We start from the raw sequence: 22,956 nt of genomic DNA on the forward strand, positions 1-22,956 counted from the left end.
TGTTTGAGGAGGACGGCAGGTGGCGGCGGGCGGCGGAGGACGGCAGGCGTCGGCGGGAGGCGGAGGACGGCAGGCAGGCGGCGGCGGCAGTGGCAGCGGTGGCGGCGGCGGCAGCGCGCAGGGGCAGGGGCAGCGGTGGCGGCGGCGCGCAGGGCAGGGCAGGGGCGGCGGCGGCAGTGCAGGGAAAGGGCGGCGGCGCGCAGGGGCAGGGGCAGCGGTGGCGGCGGCGCGCAGGGCAGGGCAGGGGCGGCGGCGGCAGTGCAGGGCGTCGGAGCTCACTGGGGGAGGGCGTCGGCGTCGGGGCAGGGCGTCGGCGTCGATCGGCGTCGGGGCAGTAGCCTGGCGGCGTCGGCGTCGATCAGTGTCGGGGCAGGGCGTCGGCGTCGAGAGGAGAATGGGAGGTGGGGGAAAATTACTAAGTGCTGTATATATAGACAGAGCATTAGTCCCGGTTGGGGACACCAACCGCGACTAAAGGCTACCTTTAGTCGCGGTTGGTGTCCCCAACCGGGACTAAAGGTTCTTTCGCGCCGCTTTCGTTCCCGCGCGGAAAGAACCTTTAGTCGCGGTTCGTGTCACGAACCGCGACTAATGGCCCTTTTTCATATAAAATAAAACTAATTCATTTTAAAATCTTAAAAATACAAATAATATATCAAAAAATTCGGAAAAATAAAACTAATTCATTTTAAAATCTTAAAAATACAAATAATATATCAAAAAATTCAATAAAATAAAACTAATTCATTTTAAAATCTTAAAAATACAAATAATATATCAAAAAATTCAGAAAAATAAAACTAATTCATTTTGAAATCTTAAAAAGACAAATAATATATCAAAAAATTCAAAAAAATAAAACTAATTCATTTTAAAATCTTAAAAATACAAATAATATATCAAAAAATTCAGAAAAATAAAACTAATTCATTTTAAATTCTTAAAAATAGAAATAATATATCAAAAAATTCAATAAAATAAAACTAATTCATTTTAAAATCTTAAAAATACAAATAATTTATCAAAAAATTCAGAAAAATAAAACTAATTCATTTTAAAATCTTAAAAATACTAATAATATACCAAAAAATTCAGTTCATCGATCCCTTGAAGGTTTGACAAAAGGTTTGATACATCATTCTGTTCATCGACCAAATACAAATCATCCGGATTCGCCATCGTACGTTTTAATTCACATGATCCATTCAACAAAGTTTGGTACAATAAATTATTACACATCAATTCTTCCCTTGTGTCCCTGCTTGCTTACGATTGTGCCGTATCCATGGAGCATCCTCATCATTTAACTTAATGCTTGGGTCAGTGTTCACTTTGAAGGGCGGAATTTCACCAAACATATTATAATCTTCTGACATGTCTGTCTTGTCCTCCACTCCCACGATGTTTCTTTTCCCTGAAAGAACAATGTGGCGCTTTGGATCATCGCATGATGTACTGATCGTTTTCTTATCTTTCCGTTTCCTCGGTTTGCTACTCATGTCCTTCAAATAAAAAACCTGAGCGACATCTTTGGCAAGGACGAATGGTTCGTCAAGGTAACCAAGATTGTTGAAATCCACCATTGTCATTCCGTATTGCTCGTCCACCTTTACCCCACCTCCTGTTAGCTTGAACCATTTGCACCGGAACAAAGGGACCTTAAAGGAGGGTCCATAGTCAAGTTCCCATATCTCCTCTATGTAACATAATATGTGACCTTTTGCCCATTCTCGGTTGCTGCATCAAAGCGGACACCACTGTTTTGGTTGGTGCTCTTTTTATCTTGGGCGATGGTGTAAAATGTATTCCCATTTATCTCGTACCCTTGGAAAGTCGTTATAGTCGAAGATGGTGTCTTGGCCAACATGTACAGCTGATCTCCAACATCATTGTCATTCATTAAATGTTTTCGCAACCAACTGCCGAAAGTCTCCATGTGGGCCTTTCTAATCCAGGATTCAGGCTTCCCCGGGTTGTCCGAGCGTAAAATATTCTTGTGTTGCTCGAAGTACGGAGCCACCAAGCTGGAATTTTGCAGAACTGTGTGGTGTGCTTCAGTCATAGAATGACCGTCCATACATATCGTTGATTTCCTTTCGATCGTGCCTTTTCCACTTAGTCTCCCCTCGTGCCGCGATTGAGGAATACCAATCGGCTTAAGGTCAGGAACATAGTCAATACAGAACTCAATTACCTCCTCATTTCCATAGCCCTTGACGATGCTTCCTTCTGGCCTAGCACGGTTACGAACATATTTCTTTAATACTCCCATGACCCTCTCAAAGGGGAACATATTGTGTAGAAATACAGGACCGAGAATGGAAATCTCTTCGACTAGGTGGAGCAGGAGGTGCGTCATAATATCGAAGAAGGATGGTGGGAACACCAACTCGAAACTGACAAGGCATTGGACCACATCGTTCTGTAACCGTGGTAGATCTTCTGGATTGATTACCTTCTGAGAGATTGCATTGAGGAATGCACATAGCTTCACAATGGCTACTCGAACATTTTCCGGTAGGAGCCCCCTCAAAGCAATCGGAAGCAATTGCGTCATAATCACGTGGCAGTCGTGAGACTTCAGGTTTAGGAACTTTTTGTCCGCCATGTTTATTATTCCCTTTATATTTGACGAGAAGCCAGACGGGACCTTCATACTGCTCAGGCATTCAAAAAAATGACCTTCTCTTCTTTGGTAAGAGCGTAGCTGGCACGACCTTGAAACCATTCCGGATGCCGGTCATCTGGGTCTTTCAAAAGTTGCTGGTCCTGCCGTGCTTCCTTTGTATCATTTGTCTTCCCATACACGCCCAAGAAGCTTAGCAGGTTCACGCAAATATTCTTCGTAACATGCATCACATCGATTGCAGAGCGGACATCTAGGACTTTCCAATATTCTAGCTCCCAAAATATAGATTTCTTCTTCCACATGGGTGCGTGCCCGTCAACTCCCCGCGGAACTGATTGTCCGCCAGGACCCTTTCCAAAGATGACTTTCAAATCCTTGACCATATCAAATATCTCAGCACCAGTACGTTCCGCAGGCTTCGGCCGGTGATCTGCCTTGCCGTTGAAATGCTTGCCTTTCTTTCTTACGTTATGATTTCGGGGAAGAAATCGACGATGACCCAGGTACACGTTCTTCTTACAATTACCCAAACGTACACTTTCAGTCTCATGTAAGCAGTGCGTGCATGCATTGTATCCCTTATTTGTCTGTCCCGAAAGGTTACTGAGAGCAGGCCAATCGTGGATGGTTACAAAAAGCAACGCTCGTAGGTCAAATTCCTCTTCTTTGTGCTCATCCCAGACACGTACACCAGGTCTGCCCCACAACTGTAAAAGTTCATCAACTAATGGCCTTAGGTACACATCGATGTCGTTCCCGGGTTGCTTTGGACCTTGGATGAGCACTGGCATCATAATGAACTTCCGCTTCATGCACAACCAAGGAGGAAGGTTGTAGATGCATAGAGTCACGGGCCAGGTGCTATGGCTGGAGCTCTGCTCGCCAAAAGGATTCATGCCATCAGTACTTAGACCAAATCTTATGTTCCTTGCGTCAGCTGCAAAATCTTTGAACACTCTGTCGATCTTTCTCCATTGCGTTCCATCAGCGGTGTGTCTCAACTCCCCGTCGGACTTACGGTCCTCTTTGTGCCATCGCAACGACTTGGCATGCTTTTTGTTCCTGAACAGACGTTTCAACCGTGGTATTATAGGAGCATACCACATCACCTTGGCGGGAACCCTCTTCCTGGGTTTCTCGCCCTCAACATCGTCACCAGGGTCATCGCCTCTGATCTTATAACGCAATGCAATGCATACAGGGCATTCATTCAAATTCTCGTATTCACCGCGGTAGAGGATGCAGTCGTTAATGCATGCATGTATCTTCAGAACCTCTAAACCTAGAGGGAAGACAACCTTCTTTGCTTCGTACGTACTGGCGGGCAACTTGTTATTCTTCGGAAACATATTCTTCAACATTTTCAGCAAATTTTCAAATGATGAGTCAGCTACACCTTCCTGTGCCTTCCATTTTAGCAAATCCAGTGTGCAGCCCAGCTTTTTCACACTATTATCGCATCCTGGATACAACGACTTTTTGTGATCCTCTAACATGCGATCCAAATTCTCCCTCTCCTTATTAGTTTCGCAGCGTCTCCGTGCATCAGCAATGGTCCGACCAAGATCATCAGCGGGCTCATCATGTGCCTCTTCTTCACCTTCACCTAACCCTTCCCCACCTTCAGCATCATCCTCCATGAAAGTATCACCGAAATGATCATGATAGTTGTCATCGATATCATCCCCTTCTTCATCTTCTTCCATTCTAACCCCTCTTTCTCCATGGTTGGTCCAACAATTATAGCTTCGCATGAAACCATGCCGAAGCAGGTGCATGTGAACGTCTCTTGAGGAGGAGTAACCCTTCTGATTCTTACAGACAGCACATGGACAGATAATAAAACCTCGCTGCTTGTTCGCATTTGCCACTACGAGGAAATCTTTCAAACCCGTAGTGAACTCGCCGGAGACTCGGGGACCGTACATCCATTGCCGATTCATCTGCATTATTATTATATAAAGTATATAATTAACCATCATGCATTTGTTAAACTAACTAGCTAGAAATAATACAAATTAAACAATGAACTACACACATGCATATTTTATCAATGACACATGAAAGGTTCAAGTTGCTAACCGCGATCGCGGAGGAAAAATAAATGAGAAAGCTCAAGTGTGGATCGGACACTTCATATCATGTTTGTTTCATGCTCTCGGGCATTTCATCGAACACCTTGTGTGCATAGGAGGAACCAAAAGCAAACCCACCACCCCCCTTCTGAATTGTGGCTAAGTGAAGTGAGCTGAGTCCTATATATAGGGATGGGCCTTTAGTCCCGGTTGGCCTGGCCAACCGCGACTAAAGGCCTTCGGGCCAGCTTGAGGACCTTTAGTCCCGATTGGCCAGGCCAACCGGGACTAAAGCCCCTCCCGTCCGCCAGCTGTCGACCGAGCGCGCTGGGCCCAGATTGTTGGTCGCGGGTCTCCTCCCGAACCGCGACTAAAGACCCCTTTTGTCGCGGTTCGATTATTTTAGGGACTAATGGGGGCGTATGGAAGCCTCTTTTTCTACTAGTGAAACTAGCATCCGCCACCGCCGACGGAGTCACCAACGTCGGATCACGCCGCGGCGGAGTATCCCTCCTCGGTGGGCGTATGTTCCGGCCCCCAGTCCTCCCGAATCGCTTGCCTGCCGGACCACCCCGACGCGGCTGGTACTGCTGCAGGCCAGCAGGTCCCTCAACGAAACCTCTGACAGGACCCTGAAAGCCACCATAGTCATCACGTCCCGCTCTCTGTCCACCTGATGAAGAACCAGCAAACTGCCCGTCACCATATGCCCCGTAGCCATCATCACCCCATTGGCGATTCCAGTTCGTGCGACCGCCATTATAGCCGCCGCCGCCGCTGTAATTGCCAAAACCACCATAGCCTCCACGGCCGCCTCCGCCATGTTTTCCGGTCGCATCAGCCCGCCAACTTGCCGGTCAGTGGATGCCGTCTGCGCCACCCTGCCGTTTGGCGCGCCACGACCCCCCGTAGCTCCGCCGCGATTGCCCTCGGCGTCGGGACGTCCCTGCATGTTATTGCCGCCAGCGGCCCGCTGAGGAGGCCAGTCGCCGCCACCTCCCGAGCTCATCACCACGGACGCGAAAGATCGCGTATCCCCCGCCACCGGTGACAGCCAAACTCGCGGCGCCTTACCTTTTCCAATCGAACGAAACCCGGGCGAAGGACGCACAGGTCGTACCCTAGTACATGCCATGTTGGGCCGAGCGCACCTCAGGCCCACATCATGCAGCGCTACAGGGCTAGCCATGTTGGGTCGGGAGCCTCCCAGGCCCGACACCGCCGGCACGCTCGAGCCATCTCGCCTCGCCAGTGCGCAGTCCTCCTCTTGCCCTTGCGTTAGCTCATTTTGGGCCGCATGCCCTGAGTCCAACGAAGAATTCAGCCCAATCAAGCCCATCAAAAATTTCAAACGCTGTGATCTGACCGCCCGTGAATTCGCCGGAGATCGCGGCGGCACCGTCTCCATCGGCGGCCGACGTCCCTTCTTCCGACGAACCACCATCGTCCACATCTCCGGATGTATCATGTCACACAGAGTGAGCTGAGGTAAACATACCTTGGGTATCGGCCCGATCCATGGCCGAATAGACATCGCCGCCATCCGCTGCTGTGCGACCCGCCGGATTACCTCGTCGCCCTCCTTGTCCTTCAATCCAACCCTCGCCGAATCATCCGCGGGCAGGAGCTCATCGATGATCCTAGCCAACTCCTTCTCGTCGTAACCCTCCGTCAAAAGAAGGCACACATTATCCGATGGCGTTGGTGACGCCGGCCCGGATGGATCTCCGGCCAGCTCCTCGTCATCTTCCTCGCCGTCCTCGCCTTCCGTCTCAAGCGCCCAGAAACGGCACCCGGTCCGCGGCCGGCGATTCCGCCGGAGTGCCCGCCCCTGAGGACGCCGCAACGGCCGCCCTCATCCCACGCCCTTGCCCTCTTCACCACCTACCTGCCCACAGTGATTTAAAGATCTGTCTGAAATGAGTTAATTGCACAGAAGTACCACAATTGGGGCATCACATGCAGATTGGTACCACGATTGCTAATTTTTGCATGTCAGTACCACGATTGCTCCAGGTTTTTTCAAATAAGGCTAAAACGCGTATTTATACGTATTGACGCTTGATCCGATAGCTCGGGCCCACCCGTCAGGTGCCACGCTGGCCAATCGGCGCGTGCTCGCGCGTGCCCGCGCGCTGACTAGGACGAGCCGGTCCGCTGCTGCTCTCCAACCCGGTCCGGTCGCACCAGCTCGCCCCCGCTGCACCATTCCCCTCCCCTCCTCCTCTCCTCACCCGTTTCCTCTATCGCCGTCGCCCGCGTCCCGACTGTCGGCCGCCGCACCGCCCTGCCGACGCCATGGTTTTGGAGGACGAAAGCAGCGACGACCAGTCTAGCCTCCCGTACATGCATTCTTCCTCCACAGACGGTCTCAACGAGGTCAGTACAGTGAGTTTAGGGTTAGGGTTCCAGATTTGGGATTTCTTGATTTGGTTGATTTTGGTAGGTTTTGATTTGCCCATTGTCTTTGTGCGAGCTTCTGCAGGTCCCTTTCAGCCTTGAAGATCCAGATTACAAGGGGCTTGAGCTGGATGTGATGTCTCCATGTGAGAAGCATGGCATGGCATCTGAGAGGCTTGTTGCCTTTGAAGGAACAGACACAGGCAGGCGGTTTTTAGCATGTGCACAGCCGGTATGGATTGTAGGCATAGTGATTATTTTTCTTACTTTGTCAGTGCCATATTGAACTCTGTTTGCTGGAGTACTCTGCTTGCTGCCAACATTTTGGTTCATAGTGGTACTAGAGTAGCTTATTTAGGTCAAGCATGAGTATATTTTGCTGGAGTACAATGGCATAGTAATTTTGGTTAATAGTGGTACTGGAGTTGCTTAAAAATGGTAACTAACCTAGTCAGTCAGCTACTCAAGTGGCTGCTCCTCTTGTTAAATGTAGTGTTCTGATGCTAAATTTAGATATTCTTTTTGGCAACTGCAGTTATCTTGTGTAATTACTTGTTGTATGAACTGTGTTGGTGTTGTTGTTGTTTTTGCAGGCAGGTAGCAATTGTGGCTTTGTTGAATGGGTTGATCACCAGTGGCCCCCAACAATGCAGAATGCATTGTTGAAGCTATGGGCAATGGTTGAAGATGCCAAAACTGCTAGGGTGAATGACAATCTTGAAAGTTTTTTCACTATCCACCATCTGACAGAAGAGAAGAACAAGCTGGAGGCCAACTATGACAAGCTAGTCCAAGATGTGCATGAGCTGATGAACTTCCAGGAAGATAAGGTGGTGGATTTCAGACATCTTCAGTCTGCCATTACATATCAGCAGGAGGTAAGAAAAGAACCGATTGATGATATGAAGGCACAGATGGCAAGTGAGATGGCAAAGAAAGATGCAGAGACCCAGAAACTTACTCAGAAGTATGAGCTGCTGCTCAACCTGACAAGAGCTCAAGCAACAGTCATTCAGAACTTGAAGTTGAACAAAATGAAAGAGAAGCAAGCGCTTACTGAAGCTAGTATGAATTTGGAGCTGAAGAATGCAGAGCTAACAAAGTGTCAGGAGAAGCTCACCCAAGAGAAGCTAGAGTTGAAGCTTCAGGTTGCTGATCTGCTTAAGGGAAATGAAAAGCATATTGAAGAGAAGTGGCAGTTAGAGTTTCAGAATGAAAAGTTGAAGGAGAAGTTCAGGGGGATTCAGGCCATCTTGGAGAAGTGAAGAAGATGAAAATGAGATTAGTGGCATTGCTGACCTTTTGGGAATGATGGTTGTGTAATGACATAGCATCTAGGAACTAAGGTTGTGTACTATATGCTTGTACTAATGGTGAACTATGGCTGTGTATGTATGTAGTAGTTATGCTATTCATCCTTTTGTGAGAAAAGGATGAACTATGCATTTGAAGTTGAACTCCTCTATGTATTGTGAACAATGGTTATGTATGACTATAATGAGTTGAACTCCAGAAACTAATGTGTGCTATGATTGGTAGACATGGATCAGTTTCTTATTATGTATGGATATGCTGATTATGTAGATGGATATGTTGATGATGATACAATATGACAATGTTGCAGCAAACCACTCATTTCATACAAAATAAAAGAGGAACAAGACTGACTAAATCTCATTGCATCAGAAGATAACTTCACGGATCCATTACCACTTGATCCATTACAACTTGGCTTAAACTAGAGCAACTAAACCAGACAGTACATTGCATTTAGATTGGCTGCAACTAAACCAACTAACTAAATTAATATCTTGCCTGCAACTAAGCCAAGCACAAATATAGTGAAAAGAAACAACACATTGTGAAATTTGGCCCTAATCCCTGCAATCTCTGCATTCTTCTCTCTGAGTTGAGTTTGCAGAGACAGAAACATGGCCTCCCTTGTGCCATCATCTTCTTGGAGTCAGGATTGGAAATTGATCTTCAGATCTAGCAACAGTTGCACCTTTAAGCCTCCATACTTCATCACGTAGATCCCTAATGAGCTCACTCCAGAATGTGGGCAATGGATCATCATGCCATTGCACAAATCCACAGCCACCGTGCTATTAAGATGCACAAACAAATTTCCAAAAATATATCATTTCACATACTATTGCACAGAAGAAAAAGGAAGGAAATTAGTCAAAAAACAACACTCACCATAGCATCCACGCAGCTATAGTACCTCCTACCAGGGTTCTGCCTGCTCCAGGAGATCCATCTTGGCGCCTTCCTCGGAGGTGAGCAGTGGCACATCACTGGAGGCTCGTATGCCACTGGGAGCTCGCGGTAGCGTACCGGCGAGCGCGACTCCTCCCCCCTCCTTCCTGCAGCTCGACGAAATCCGGGAGCGGACCTGGCACTAGACGACCACGACATCTCTCTCTCCACCGCCGGCCCCAGTCAGCGCCTCCACGCTGAGATTTCTCCTTCTTCTCCTTCGCTGCGCTCCAAATGGACACTGCGTGGACGAACCCTAGTTTCATTCCCAAATCTGAGATCTTGTGTTGTCACTTTAATAGTAGGAGAGGTATATGTCCCACATGTCAGGATCCCCAAATGTGGTACTGCATGTTATGTGATGCCCCAATATTGGTACTGACATGCAACAACTAGCAGCAGTATTGGTACTCATTTGCAACAAGTAACTGAAAATGTGTTACTGCTTTGCAAATACTGGTACTCCACCTCAAGTTCAACATTACAATAACCACCTAAAGTTCAACATTTAGATAACCACCTCAAGTTCAACACATACATATCCAGTAGCAACATATTCAACACCAAAATATGGTGCCCCAACTAGAGTACTCCACCTCAAGTTCAACATTACAATAACCAGTACTGGATTGTGCCAAATTATGCATCAAGTGGCAACAACACATCAACATCAGCATCAAGTTCAACCAAAATAAGACCACATCATTTCAAATTACATGGTCCTCTTCCTCTGCTAGCAGTGAAGTAGGACATCCATCCAGTGTGTGTACCATCAGTAGGAATGTCAGCATATTGCCTGGGGGCACTGAATGGCCTTGGAGCACCTCTTCCAGCTCCTCTTCCTCTGCCAGCTCCTCTTCCAGATGGTGGTGGTGTACTAGAAGTAGCAGCTCCTCTTCCTCTGGCAGCAGCTCTTGGCTATCTTGCTGTTGTTGTAGTAGAAGGACCAGCAGCTCATGGCTGTGAGTTACTTGGAGTAGCCTTACAAATAAAAGGAAAACAGTTAATAATGCTAGAAAGAAATGTACAAGAAATAAAGGAAAGATTTGTATATTAAGGTGAAAAATTATTACCACATGCTTATTCTTCCTCAAAGCTAGCTCAGGCTTCAACTGTTGAAGACAGTTTGTGTACCTATGCCCTTGGAGACCACAATTGCCACATGTTATGGTCCCCATTCTTGAAGTGTCTTTTGGCTTTGGTACTTCAAATTTGCCCTTGATCCTCTTTTATTTCTTTCTTCCTCTCTTGATTTTGAATGCAGGTGGTTCTATGTCTGGACCAGGGGTCCTTGTCCAATCATGCTCACCAGGCACAGGAAAGATCATTGGTTCATAAGCTGCAACATAAAAATCTTTCTTGAAGAATTTGCTGACATAATCCTCTGGTTTCCTTTTAGCCTTGTTTATTGCAGAGATGACATGGTTGCAAGGTATGCCACTAAGGCCCACTTCCTGCATCCACAAGTCTCAAGTTCCAGGTTGACAGCATGTGTTTGCTGCCCACTTGTAACTTGCCATAAGTTGACCCCTGCCTGTATTGGCTTGCAATATCTGGCCCTCTCCTTCTCAACCTCTAGCTTCTCACTGTAATGAGGTGTTATATCCCATCTTGCTGCCTTTACACTCTCTCTGTTCCTATGCCACCTCACCATCTGCTTATCTTTTATCCCATCACACATTGTCCTTATAGGTTTTCTCCTAACATCTAGAATGTACTTGTTGAACACCTCAGACAAGTTGTTCACTACCAAGTCAGTCTTGCAGTTTGTGTCAAATGCATGCCTTGCCCATGTTTTTTTTGGTATTGCAGTAAGCCACTCCCAAGCTTCCTCACTTTCAGCTCTAAGATCATTCATTGCAATATGAAATTTGTGTTCATTGTAGGCATAGCTAGCATTATCCATGCACTTCTTAAGATCTTCACCCCTAAACTCAGCATTTTGGAAATTTGCATATAAATGCCTAAGGCAGAATCTTTGGTTGCAATTTGGAAACACAGCATTCACTGCATTCAATAACCCTTGACACAAACAATTTAACAAGTCTAAGCTACAAGGTAAATAAATATGCACCAATGAAACTCTTAGCTACTGTTAACACTTGTGCAAAACAAAATGAAATGTGCAAACACATACCTTTTGTCTATCTGACATTATAGTATAAGGTCCAAACTTGCCCACTTCTCCACCTAGGCAAATTTTCAGTTGGTGTAGAAACCAACACCAACTAGGTGTGTCCTCTTGTCCAACTATGCCAAATGCCAGTGGATATATGTTGTTGTTGCCATCTCTACCAGTGGCAGCAAGGAGTAGAGCTCCTGTAGTGAGCTTAATGAAGCATCCATCAAGACCTGCATAATCAACATTTCCAAACATTAAATACATTCAAGTGATATACAATATGGAGTACTCTACAATATGTAAATGGTGCACAAGGTTCGGGAACTAACCAATGAATGGCCTACACCCATTGAGAAACCCCTCCCTTGCTCCATTCAGGCAAAAGAACATGGCATGGAATCTTGGGCCTGGGTGGGGTATTTTTGCATTTCGTACTGGAGTAACAGTAGTGACTATTACTCTACTCCCAGGGTTTGTGTCATGACAGTCTGAGCATAGTCTTTAAGCCTAGGATATTGCTTCTTGTGATCTCCTCAGACAGCTTCAATAGCTATGTTCTTTGCCCTATATGCCATGCACTTGGGCACATCTACACCATATTTTTCCATGCATGCATCAATTATTGTCTGAATACCAGTAGTTATATCAGATCTGAAGAGATGCTCATATTTCTGTGCTAGCCACTTAGCACTAACCCTGGTGGTCTCAGTGGTACTAGGGCAAGTGTGCTCTAGTCTCATCTTCTTAATTACAAAGGTTTTCTCCCCTTTTATAATTGCTGCCACCATAAAGAACTGGCATTGTTTATCTGGACACTCAACAATTATCCTCTGATCTGAATTCCTGTGATACTTAAAATTCCTGGCCTGAGTGATGTTGGCTTTGTTTTTTTTACACTATTCATGCTAGATTTCACATTTTTGTTTCTCAATGTGCATTTAGAGTTTGGACCTGAAAATTTTAAAGGTTGTAATCAAATTTCTTGTGAACACCTACAATTGTTTTCGGAATTTTTGAAAAAAAAATTGAGGGAAGGAATCTTTGAAATATTTAAAATTGATATTTTGAAATTGGAGCAGGGGAGCACCCTGAGGCTGGGAGCCCATGATATTTCCCCGGGCCCGAAGGGTACCAAACGGAACTGCTGGAGCCGTTTCCTCCAAACGAAATGGGCTGACGGGCGGGCTATGGGCGCCTGCACCTACTCCAGCAGCCCAACCACGCTCCCCGCACCCTACTGGATAGTCAACGGCGCCGTGGTCGCGGCTATGGCGTCTCGCAGATCCTGCCGGCGGTTAGGTTGGACGGCGGCCCAACCTCTCTTCCCTTAGCCGGTGTGGCCGGCGTGCAGCAAAATCGCTGCACCGGCGAGTAGGGCACATTGGCGGCAGCGGCGAGGTACGAGGGAAGCACCCCGACATCCCCTGCTTTAGGAGTCGCCATTCCTCATATTTGTGACCTTTCCCTTGTTTTTCTCGTTAGGATGTCAAGTATTTGAACTGATATTAACACAGGATTAAGACCAAATTGAGCATCCATTCGTCCTCAAGCCATTTACGTCTTGAGCAGTCGAGCTATATATTTGTTGGCTTCGAGCCCCTTGATAAGGGTTTCTGCATTTCCATTAAGACAAAAATATACTGCAGTATTTTCTTTGAGTAAGTATAACAGAAAGAAACCTGCTCTCAGGCTCTCAGCTATTTAAACTTTACTTATTTCTTTTCTGATGGGATCTCCAGCCATGGTCCATGGGCCAGAATTCTGGACAAATTAGGCATCATAAGTTGCTTCTTTAGCATCTCGTAAGCTGTTAACAGGTCTCAATCAGGTTGTCGCCGTCCACCATTTGCTTATATGCCTTCACATGGCTGCCAGCACCAGCTCTCAGATTAGTTAGAAGCAATTGTTTACTTGGCCAGTTGCAACCAAGGTTTTGGTTACCGAATAAGACAATTTTACCCAGGGGGACTCGTAAACGTGGTTACCACGGTTATCAAGAAATACCGAGAATATTTCGAGCGAATTTTATAGTTAAATTTTGAATTTAAATAAGTGAATGAATGAACATTCGAACCAGAGACCTCTCAAAACAAGAACTAGGTTTCTATCAACACGTCAGAACCAACTCTCATGGCATTAATTAGATCCTACATACTTTACTATAAATCGAGCGTTTAAATTCAAAAAATTGGTATTTTTTGCTTGGTACGGGGATTTACCGAGGGGCACGGAAATACGCGGTAACCATGGGAAATCTCGAAATTTCGACCGGTAACCAAAACCTTGGTTGCAACTAATTAAACAAAATATGTCACCATCAATAATTGGAGGCGTGAACTCATATGCAATATAAGTTGCTTCTTTAGCATCTCGTAAGCTGTTAACAGGTCTCAATCTGGTTGTCGCCGTCCACCATTTGCTTATATGCCTTCACATGGCTGCCAGCACCAGCTCTCAGATTAATTACAAGCAATTGTTTAGTTGGCCAGTCGCAACTAATACAACAAAATATGTCACTATCAATAATTGGACGCGTGAACTCATATGCAATATATACTTATGTAGTAGTTAGGACGGCAATTATTTGTACTAAAGATGCTACCTGATTTTTTTTTTTTGACGGAGCTACGGCGGGCTTACGCCGGCCTGAATGATGCTACCTGATTGATGTACTTGACTAAGACATTTCCAGGTCTTCTCTTTTGTGACTACACCATGTTCTTGAAATGAAATTCCAAACCAGCAACTCCCAATTTTTTAAAAGAACAATCATTGGGCTCATAAGAGATGGATGAGCAATGTGAAGTTGAAGAAAACAACAGAGCCATATGGCTAGACTACCATCTGTGGAAGTCCAAAGGTTATGGGGACTGCAAGAACTTCAGGATCCGATTGCCGCGTCAATAACAGGTACACATGAATATAGCTTTTGTACTACTTCCTTGAACTTCTACATCGTTTAGTGAAATTTCATGCTCAACATATCTGAACTCGTTAACACTTCATACAGAACTATGCGATTGACAGTCAATACTTCCAAGAGTACCATTTATTCCCTCTGCTAATGAAACAGTAGGATCAACCATTTCAGAAAAATACAGAAGCTGCTTAACTCCTTTTCCCAAGTTAATCTACGTTTATCAGTCTGCTCAGTTTGCATGCATCTCCTCTTGGTTATAGGCATGTTTTTGTTCTGCCTGTATTCTTTTAGACTTTTAGTTGCAATTTTCTTTCTTTCAAATATGCAGGAAAAAGTGTATGTTGTGTACTAAGAAGAGATGGAGCGTAGCCAAGTGTAACTGTGAGGTGCAACGTAAAATCCTTGCAAGAGCGGAGTGCACAAAAACCTAGATTAAAGCTGCAAACTTCTACAAGTCCAATCTACTCATGCACAGCTGCAGCCGATTTTAGATGTCCCTCGTAGTTTTTCTTACATTAACAAAAAAAAAAGGTATATGTCACTAGATTGATTGTCGATCGCCTGCCTCCAAGAAACTAAGATGCAGTTAGTTTGCTCGTCGGTTGTCCTTGAGACTCTTGGCTCGGATTTTGACGATTATGTGTACTTGCCCGCGGTCGGGACCCGTGGCGGCATCCTGTTGGCATGGAAGAGTAGAGAGGTGGCCATCACCGATCCTCTTTTCACTACCAACGCCTTGTCTGCTAAGGTCTCCACCGCGTCTGGCGTTGGCACTCCATGGTGGCTCACCGTTGTTTATGGGCCCCAGCTAGACGACGACAAGGTTGCCTTCCTTCAAGAGCTCCGCGACATCCGCGATGAGTGCCCCGGACCGTGGATGTTGTGCGGAGACTTCAACCTCATATATCGCGACGAGGACAAGAACAACGGAACGTCAACCGCCGCATGATGGGTCGCTTTCGACGCGTGCTCAACGACCTAGCGCTCAAAGAAGTGTACCTCAGCGGGAGACGCTACACTTGGTCGAACGAGCAGTCGCCCCCGACCCTTGTCCACCTCGACCGGGTGCTTTGCACCACGGACTGGGAGGAGCTTCACAGCGCGTGCCTCCTACACTGCCTTGTAGGGCTGAAAAAAAAGCTCGAGGCTCGTGAGCCACTCGAGATCGACTCGTTTTTTGACTCGACTCGAGATCGACTCGAAAAGAAACAAGCTGAGTTTTAACACTTTATGTAGCTCGACCGAGAAACGAGCCGATCTTGAGCCAATGTTGGCTCGGTCGATTTAGCTCGATAGCTCGATAGAATATCATTATGTTAAATAATCATGTCATATATTAAATGGAAATAAGATAATTTATTATCATACATGTTGTCCATAATTTTTCTTCATTTTATTTACCAACGAACATGGAAACTTAATTAAGTGCAGAGAAGATTTAGGCCTAATTATGGCACATGGTCGACTATGTGTTAAATATCCTATATTTTTGGCAAAGGTTCCCAATATATTCACCTTAATTTTTTTGTTATTCATCCATAGATTTATATTTTTTATCATCTCATTTAGCTCGAAACTAGGTCGAGATCGACTCGAGATCGTTACAAGCTGAGCACGACTCATGTTCTACAGCTCGATCATGAGCTTCACTAAGTTTGAGCTCGCTCGAATTTTCATATAAGTTGAGCTGAGCCAACTCCAACTCGCTCGAGCTCGACTCGTTTGCAGGCCTACTGCCTTGCCTCCGTCGTCTCCGACCACAGTCCCCTGCTCTTGGACTGCTCTCCGGTAGTGCCTACACACCGGCGCTTCCACTTCGAGGATTTCTGGATTCGCCTCGACGGATTCCACGACGTCGTCGCGGCCGCATGGCACTCCGTCCACGTGACAGACCCATTCCGGCGCTTCATGTTGCGCATGCAGGCCACCGCGCGCCGGCTCACTAGCTGGAGTTCGCGGACCGTGGGCAATGTGCGCCTCAGGCTGGCGATCTCCCGCGAGCTTCTCCTCAAGCTTGACACTGCTTTGGAGAGTAGAGCTCTGTCCCCGCACGAAGACTGGCTGCGTCGCCAGATCAAGGCCTCCTATCTAGGCCTTGCTTCCCTGGAGCGATCCATCGCTCGCCAACGCGCCCACCTTGCGACTCTCAAGGACGGCGATGCCAACACATCTTTCTACCACCGGCAATGCTCCTATAGGCGGCAGAAGAACACGGTGCACAGCTTGGTGGTTGACGAGGAAATCATCACGGACCAGGAAGACATGGCCGCGGCAGCTTACGCGCACTTTGACGCTCTGCTTGGCACCGCCGCGCCCCGGGAGTGCACTCTGGACCTCTCCGCCCTCATCACGCCTGCCAACCTCGACGACCTCGATGCACCCTTTGACGCCGAGGAGATTTGGCAGGCCATCAAGCGCTTGCCCGCGCGCAAAGCGCCCGGTCCCAACGGCTTCACCGCTGACTTCCTGCGCGCATGTTGGCCCATCGTCAAGCAGGACCTCGTCGACGTGTTCCAGCAGCTCTACGCGCTCCGGGGCCGAGGTTTTAGCTGCCTCAACCAGGTGCTCCTCACGCTGCTGCCCAAGCGCGCGGATGCTCGCTGCCTTGGAGACTACAGGCCAATAAGCCTCATCCACCTCGTCGCCAAGATCTTCGCGAAGGTCCTCTCGCTGCGACTCGCGCCCAAGCTTAATGCTCTCGTCAGCGCGAACAAGAACGCGTTCATCCCTGGACGCTCGTTGCATGACAACTTCGTCCTCGTCCGGCAGTCCGCGCGCCTCCTCCATCAGCTCAAGGCCCCCCGCTTGCTGTTGAAGCTGGACTTGGCACGGGCCTTCGACTCGATCAGCTGGCCGTTCCTCTTTGAGGTCCTGCGCCAGTACGGATTCGGCAGCCGCTTCCTGGACTGGCTGGCCATCCTCCTTTCGTCGGCCAGCACCAATGTGCTCCTGAACGGCAAGCCCGGCCCGACCATTTGGCACCGCTGCGGGTTTTGACAGGGTGATCCCCTCTCGCCCCAGCTATTCGTCCTCGCGGTCGACACGCTTAGCCGTCTCCTTCACCGAGCCACCGAGACGGGCATCTTACAGCAGCTTCACCCGCGGTGCCCGATCCCTGCCGTCTCGCTATATGCGGACGATGTGATCCTTTTCTGCCACCCCACCCAGGGCGACACCATGGCTGTGAAAGGAGTCCTGCAGCTCTTCGGACGCGCGTCGGGCCTCCAGGTGAACTTCCTGAAGAGCTTAGCCACCCTCATCTGCTGCGACGCCGATGGCGTGGCACCCATCATTGACGCACTTGGCTGCCCCATCATCGACCTGCCTATCACATATCTTGGCATCCCGCTCACGATCAAGCGTCCATCCGCTGCCCTGCTTCAACCAATAATGTAGTTGGAAATGACAAAAGGCTCCTAAATTGATACCTAATAATAGCTTAGCAGCTCCTTCGTTTTACTAAAGAGCCAAGTTCGGACAAGCAACTCGGAAGGAGGAATGTGTGTGGTCGACAAAACTGCTGGCATGCTGCCTACTTGGAAGGCGCGCCTCATGAACAAAGCTGGTCGCCTCGCGTTCGTCAAGGCCGTGCTCAGCGCCATCCCCATCCACCAGCTGCTGGCGCTAGCACCCCCGAAGCGGATCATCAAGGCGCTGGAGAAGATACAGAGGGGATTCCTCTGGGCCGGACGCGCCGAAGCCAATGGCGGCAATTGCCATGTCAATTGGCGGCGCGTCGCATGGCCGATCTCGCTCGGAGGACTTGGTGTCCACGACCTGGAGCGCACAGGCCCCGCTCTCCGCACACGTTGGCTGTGGCTAAGCCGCACCGACAGCGCCAGGGCTTGGAGTGGTCTTGGCCTGCAGTTCTCCGCCGACGAGCGCGCCTTTTTCTTTGCCTCGACCACTATGCAGATTGGCAACGGCCAGCTCGCCTTGTTCTGGGAGGACCGCTGGATCGACGGACGCTCCGTCAGCGAGATCGCGCCGGCGCTATACTCTTGCATCCCCAAAAGACGCCGCAAGCTGCGGACGGTGGCGGATGGCCTCCAGGCCAACAGTTGGGCGCGCGACATACAGGGCACCATTGGGATTCAAGAGATCGGCGAGTACCTGCAACTCTGGCACATGATCGAGCACACAACGCTCTCCGCCGAGCCGGATCGTCTACTCTAGAAGTGGAGCTCCAAAGGCACCTACACCGCGCAGTCCGCCTACCTTGCCATGTTCCACGGATCCACCGCATGTGATGCCTGGAAACTCACTTGGAAATGCTGGGCGCCGCCCCGGGTACGCTTCTTCCATTGGCTCGCCCACCTAGACCGGTGCTGGACCGCCGACCGCCTCCCCCGTCGCGGCTTGCAGCACCCAGCGCGCTGCCCACTCTGTGACCAAGCGTCGGAGACCATCCAGCATCTCCTCCTCGCCTGCCCGTTCTCCCGGCAGGTATGGTACGAAATCCTGAGCTGGCTAAGGGTTCCCTGCAACCCGCCTGATGGCGAGCCATCAACCAACACCTGGTGGCTCTCCATGCGGCAGCACACGCCCACGCCTATGCGCAAGGGCCTCGCCTCGGCGACACTACTCATTCCTTGGATGCTTTGGAAGCATCGGAACGACTGCGTCTTTGACAGAGCTAGCCCTTCTATGGCTGCGCTTCTGGCTAAGATCAAGGAGGAGGCGACCCTTTGGGCCAGAGCCGGCGCGCTGGGCCTGCGTGCCCTCATTCCCCAGACCTGGGATGTACACTAATTGCAACACCCTCATACTGTATGATTGCCTCCTAGGAGGATGTAACTGAAAACCCCTTTCCTTTTCAATGCAATGAAACGCAAATCTTCTGCGTTTTCTCGAAAAAAATATAAAGTGTAGCACATCCGATGTTCTCAGCTCCCAGTTGGTGGAATTTGCAGCCTTTAAAAAGTGACTGGCATCTCCCCATAACATTGTTTTAGCTACATTTATAAGATAAAATTTTGATTTTCTCCTAACATGAACATTCGCTAATGCCATTATGGTTATCCTTCCTTTTTTTCGTTTTCTTGTAATGTTCATCTATATGATTATTTAGTCAATGACTGTGGTATTTATCATAATGCTTTTTTCCAGTTCATGCTTTTCAAGATCTTGAGAGAGATATCAAGGGTGCCCTGATGTTCAACCTAGCTGTCTCAAACTTGTAGCAAATGGCTGAATCAGTGATTCTTTTAGCTGTGGCAAAGATTGGTGCTGCTCTGGGGAATGAAGCAATCAATCAGGCTAGTTCACAATTCAAAAAGTTCATTGCGCAGCTAACAGAGCTTCAAGGCAGCATGGGTCGCATAAGAAGAGAACTCAGGCTAATTCATGAATTTCTTTGCCGAATGGATGTGAGGAATCACAAGAATCCAACATATGAAATCTGGGTGGAGGAGGTGAGAATGCTTGCATATGGGATTGAGGATATTGCGGACGAGTATTTGCATATTGTCGGTCAGAAACATCATGGTGGATGGAGAATCTATCTGAAAAAAGGATTCAAGCATCCAAATGTCTTGCTTTCTTTAAATAGGATAGCTTCATTGGTTAAGGAAGCAGAGATCAATCTTGTGCACCTGTTCCAGGCCAAGGATCGGTGGGTTCCGATAGTAGGTGGCCTTAACAGTTTCCTGGAAGCTCTGGGACTCGAGGAACGCTCTCGTGTTCAGGAATGAAGACCACTCTCTCAGAATTACGCTAAGAAATATTGTAGCAGATTTCTCTCTCTGGGTTTTCCGATTCAAAAAGACTGAAGATAGTAACTCTGCTAGACAGTGGCTACACTTTCTGTCCTCTGCAATCCCTTCTAGCTGAAATTGTACCCATACTTCTGCTGTAATTCTCTGACCTTCCATTTAGTGGTAATATATTCAGGTGGGGAAGCTCCCCCCCCCCCCCCCCCCCCCCCCCCACCCGGTGACCGTTCAAAAATAAATAAATACCAATGACTCAAGTTACATTGTTGAGAGGTCTCAACATCTGGCAAGCAATTCGCGTTCCCTTGGTGAAGAAGATCTTGTGGGGGTTGATGAAAATAAAAAAACACTTGAGAACTGGTTGGAAAGTGATGATTTGGAAAGATCTGTGATAGTACTGCACGGGATGGGAGGGCTTGGTAAAACAGCTTTGGCTGCAAATGTGTACCGGAAGGGCAGAGAAAAGTTTGACTGCCATGCCTGGATCTCCATCTCTCAAACTTATTCTAGAGAAGATATCTTGAGGAATTTAATCAAGCAACTATTCAAAGATAAAGCCAGTGTTCTATCCAACATAGCTCGAAGAGACACTGAGGAATTTTCTGGAACAAAAGAAGTATTTTATCATATTGGATGATATCTGGACTCTCGAATCATTCAATGATTTTTCTGGGGCACTTATCTGTAATGACAAGGGCAGTAGACTCGTAATCACAACACGGGAAGGCCACGTTGCTGCACTTGCCTCAGCAGGACATGTCCTATGCTGGAAGCTTTACCAAAAGATAAAGCATGGGAGCTCTTTTGTAATACAGCATTCCCAGGAGATACAAATCATAAATGCCCGAAAGAAATGACAAAATTAGCACATCAAGTAGCAAGCAAGTGTAAAGGCATACCTCTTGCCATTGTCTCTATTGGTAGGCTCCTCTTCAGGCGTGACAAGACCAAAGAGGAATTGAAGCGAATACACGACCAGCTCAACTGGGAGCTATTTAATAATCCAAGCTTGGAACATGTCAGGAATATCCTTTATTTGAGCTACATTTACCTTCCGACACACTTGAAAAGGTTTTCCTATACTGCAGCTTGTTTCCAGAGGACTATCTCATGAGAAGAAAAAAAACTATAAGGTTGTGGGTAGCAGAGGGTTCATCGAGAGAAGGGGTGAAAGCACAATGGAGAAGTGCAGAGGTTATCTAAAGAGTTGGTTCACAGAAATATGCTACAACTTGTTCAAAAGAACTCATTTGGTAGGATGAAATCATTCCGGATCCATGATATCATGCACGAGTTGGCAGTAGATTTATGTCAGAAAGAGTGCTTTGGTGGTGTATACGAGGGGATAAGCATGCAGAATATATTGAGGAGAAGGATGGACGTCGACTGGTAATACACAAACTGAAGAAGGGAATATACCAATCACCCTCAAACTTACACCGCCTTCGTTCTCTCATTGCATTGGACATTGGTACTCCATCATCCAGTCTACTGCCTCTAATAGTGGGGATGTCAAGATATATGTCGGTACTGGAGCTAAGTGCCTACCCATTGAGAATGTTCCAGATGCTATTGAAGATCTTTTCAATCTCCGCCATTTAGGTCTGCGTGGTTCAAAGGTGAAGGTCCTCCCTAAGTCTGTTGAGAAACTTACAAATTTATTGACACTGGACCTTTTTGGATCTGATAGACAAGTAGCTTCCTAGAGGGATTGTCAACTGAAGAATCTTAGACATTTGCTTGCTGAGAGAGTGTATGATGCAACTTGGGCAGAATTTAGGTCTGCTAGTGGTGTACGTATCCCCAGAAATCTTGGGGAACCTGACAAATCTACAGACATTGAATGCGTTAGATGCACAGGATGAGTCTCTAGGTTGTTTGGGGAGCTTAGGCAACTAGAAGCTTCAGGATATGGAATGTGAAGGAATCTACTGTGGACGCCTGTGTGAATCCTTGTTCAGATGCAATTTTTGTCTGTGCTAAGTGTGAATGCAAGTGATAAGAATGAGGTTCTCCAGTTGAATGCTCTCCCACCAAATCTGAAGAAGCTACGTCTGACTGGAAGATTAGCGGAAGGGACATTTGTGCGAGTCTCTCTTCCAAGCTGTGGGTCAGAACTTGTATTCGTTTCGCATCTATATTGGTCCGAGTTGAAAGAAAACCCCTGCCATCACTTTCTAGATGTCAAATATGACAGACCTAGATTTGACAAGTGCATATACTGGAGAGGAGCTGATATTTCTCAGTGGCTGGTTTCCTAATCTGAAGACCCTCTTTCTAAGAGACCTTCCTAATCTGAAGCTGCTAGAGTTTAAAAAAGATGCCATGCGAGCCTGGGAAAGATTGATACTGATCAACCTAAATAGCATGACGGAGGTCCCACCTGGCATTGAGTTCCTTGGGCACCTTAAAAAGCTAAGCTTTGCCGGAATCACCCCGACTTCCTGATGTTGCTGCGCCAATGTCTAGAATTGGCAGGGTGCGATGGCAGCATTCTCTACGCCATTGACCGCTACTGGTCTGGACATGCATAGGTATGTAAAACACTCAACTACTGATTGGAATTTCAATATTATTTCCTCGTGTAACTTGAACATGCTCATGTGGCTAGGTCACCAGAAAGAAAATGCTTTAGACTGCAAGATGAGGGAGACATATCCATGCATGGTACAACTGGTGGCTCGTCAGGTTTCTTGTGTTTTTACTGGGCTCCACCCCTGTCGTTAAAAGACTCCTCCAGTGCAGTATGGGTGGTAGTTCCATGATGCTTTACTTGGGGTGCTACTTCACTACTCTATTTTTGTGCTTGTGAACTGTGTTGTTGTCGATTCTGT

The 22,956-nt window shown here is 47.5% G+C and overlaps 2 protein-coding genes and 1 pseudogene across 2 annotated transcripts; all 3 read left to right on the forward strand.

The window, feature by feature from the left end:
* Positions 1 to 7,012: 7,012 nt before the first annotated feature.
* Positions 7,013 to 9,296, forward strand: LOC120969069 (uncharacterized). The gene is made up of 2 exons (XM_073502927.1): positions 7,013 to 7,336; positions 7,698 to 9,296. Exons 1-2 carry the CDS (start codon positions 7,241 to 7,243, stop codon positions 8,367 to 8,369), a joined length of 768 nt encoding a protein of 255 aa, XP_073359028.1. The 5' UTR covers positions 7,013 to 7,240; the 3' UTR covers positions 8,370 to 9,296.
* A 3,410-nt stretch (positions 9,297 to 12,706) lies between these two features.
* Positions 12,707 to 22,656, forward strand: LOC109777122 (disease resistance protein RPM1-like; annotated as a pseudogene).
* Positions 18,633 to 19,160, forward strand: LOC141027386 (uncharacterized). Its single transcript, XM_073504394.1, has one exon. It carries the CDS (start codon positions 18,633 to 18,635, stop codon positions 19,158 to 19,160), a length of 528 nt encoding a protein of 175 aa, XP_073360495.1.
* Positions 22,657 to 22,956: the final 300 nt, after the last annotated feature.

Source organism: Aegilops tauschii, chromosome 7 (genome assembly GCF_002575655.3).
Source record: "Aegilops tauschii subsp. strangulata cultivar AL8/78 chromosome 7, Aet v6.0, whole genome shotgun sequence".
NCBI classification, from domain to species: Eukaryota; Viridiplantae; Streptophyta; class Magnoliopsida; order Poales; family Poaceae; genus Aegilops; species Aegilops tauschii.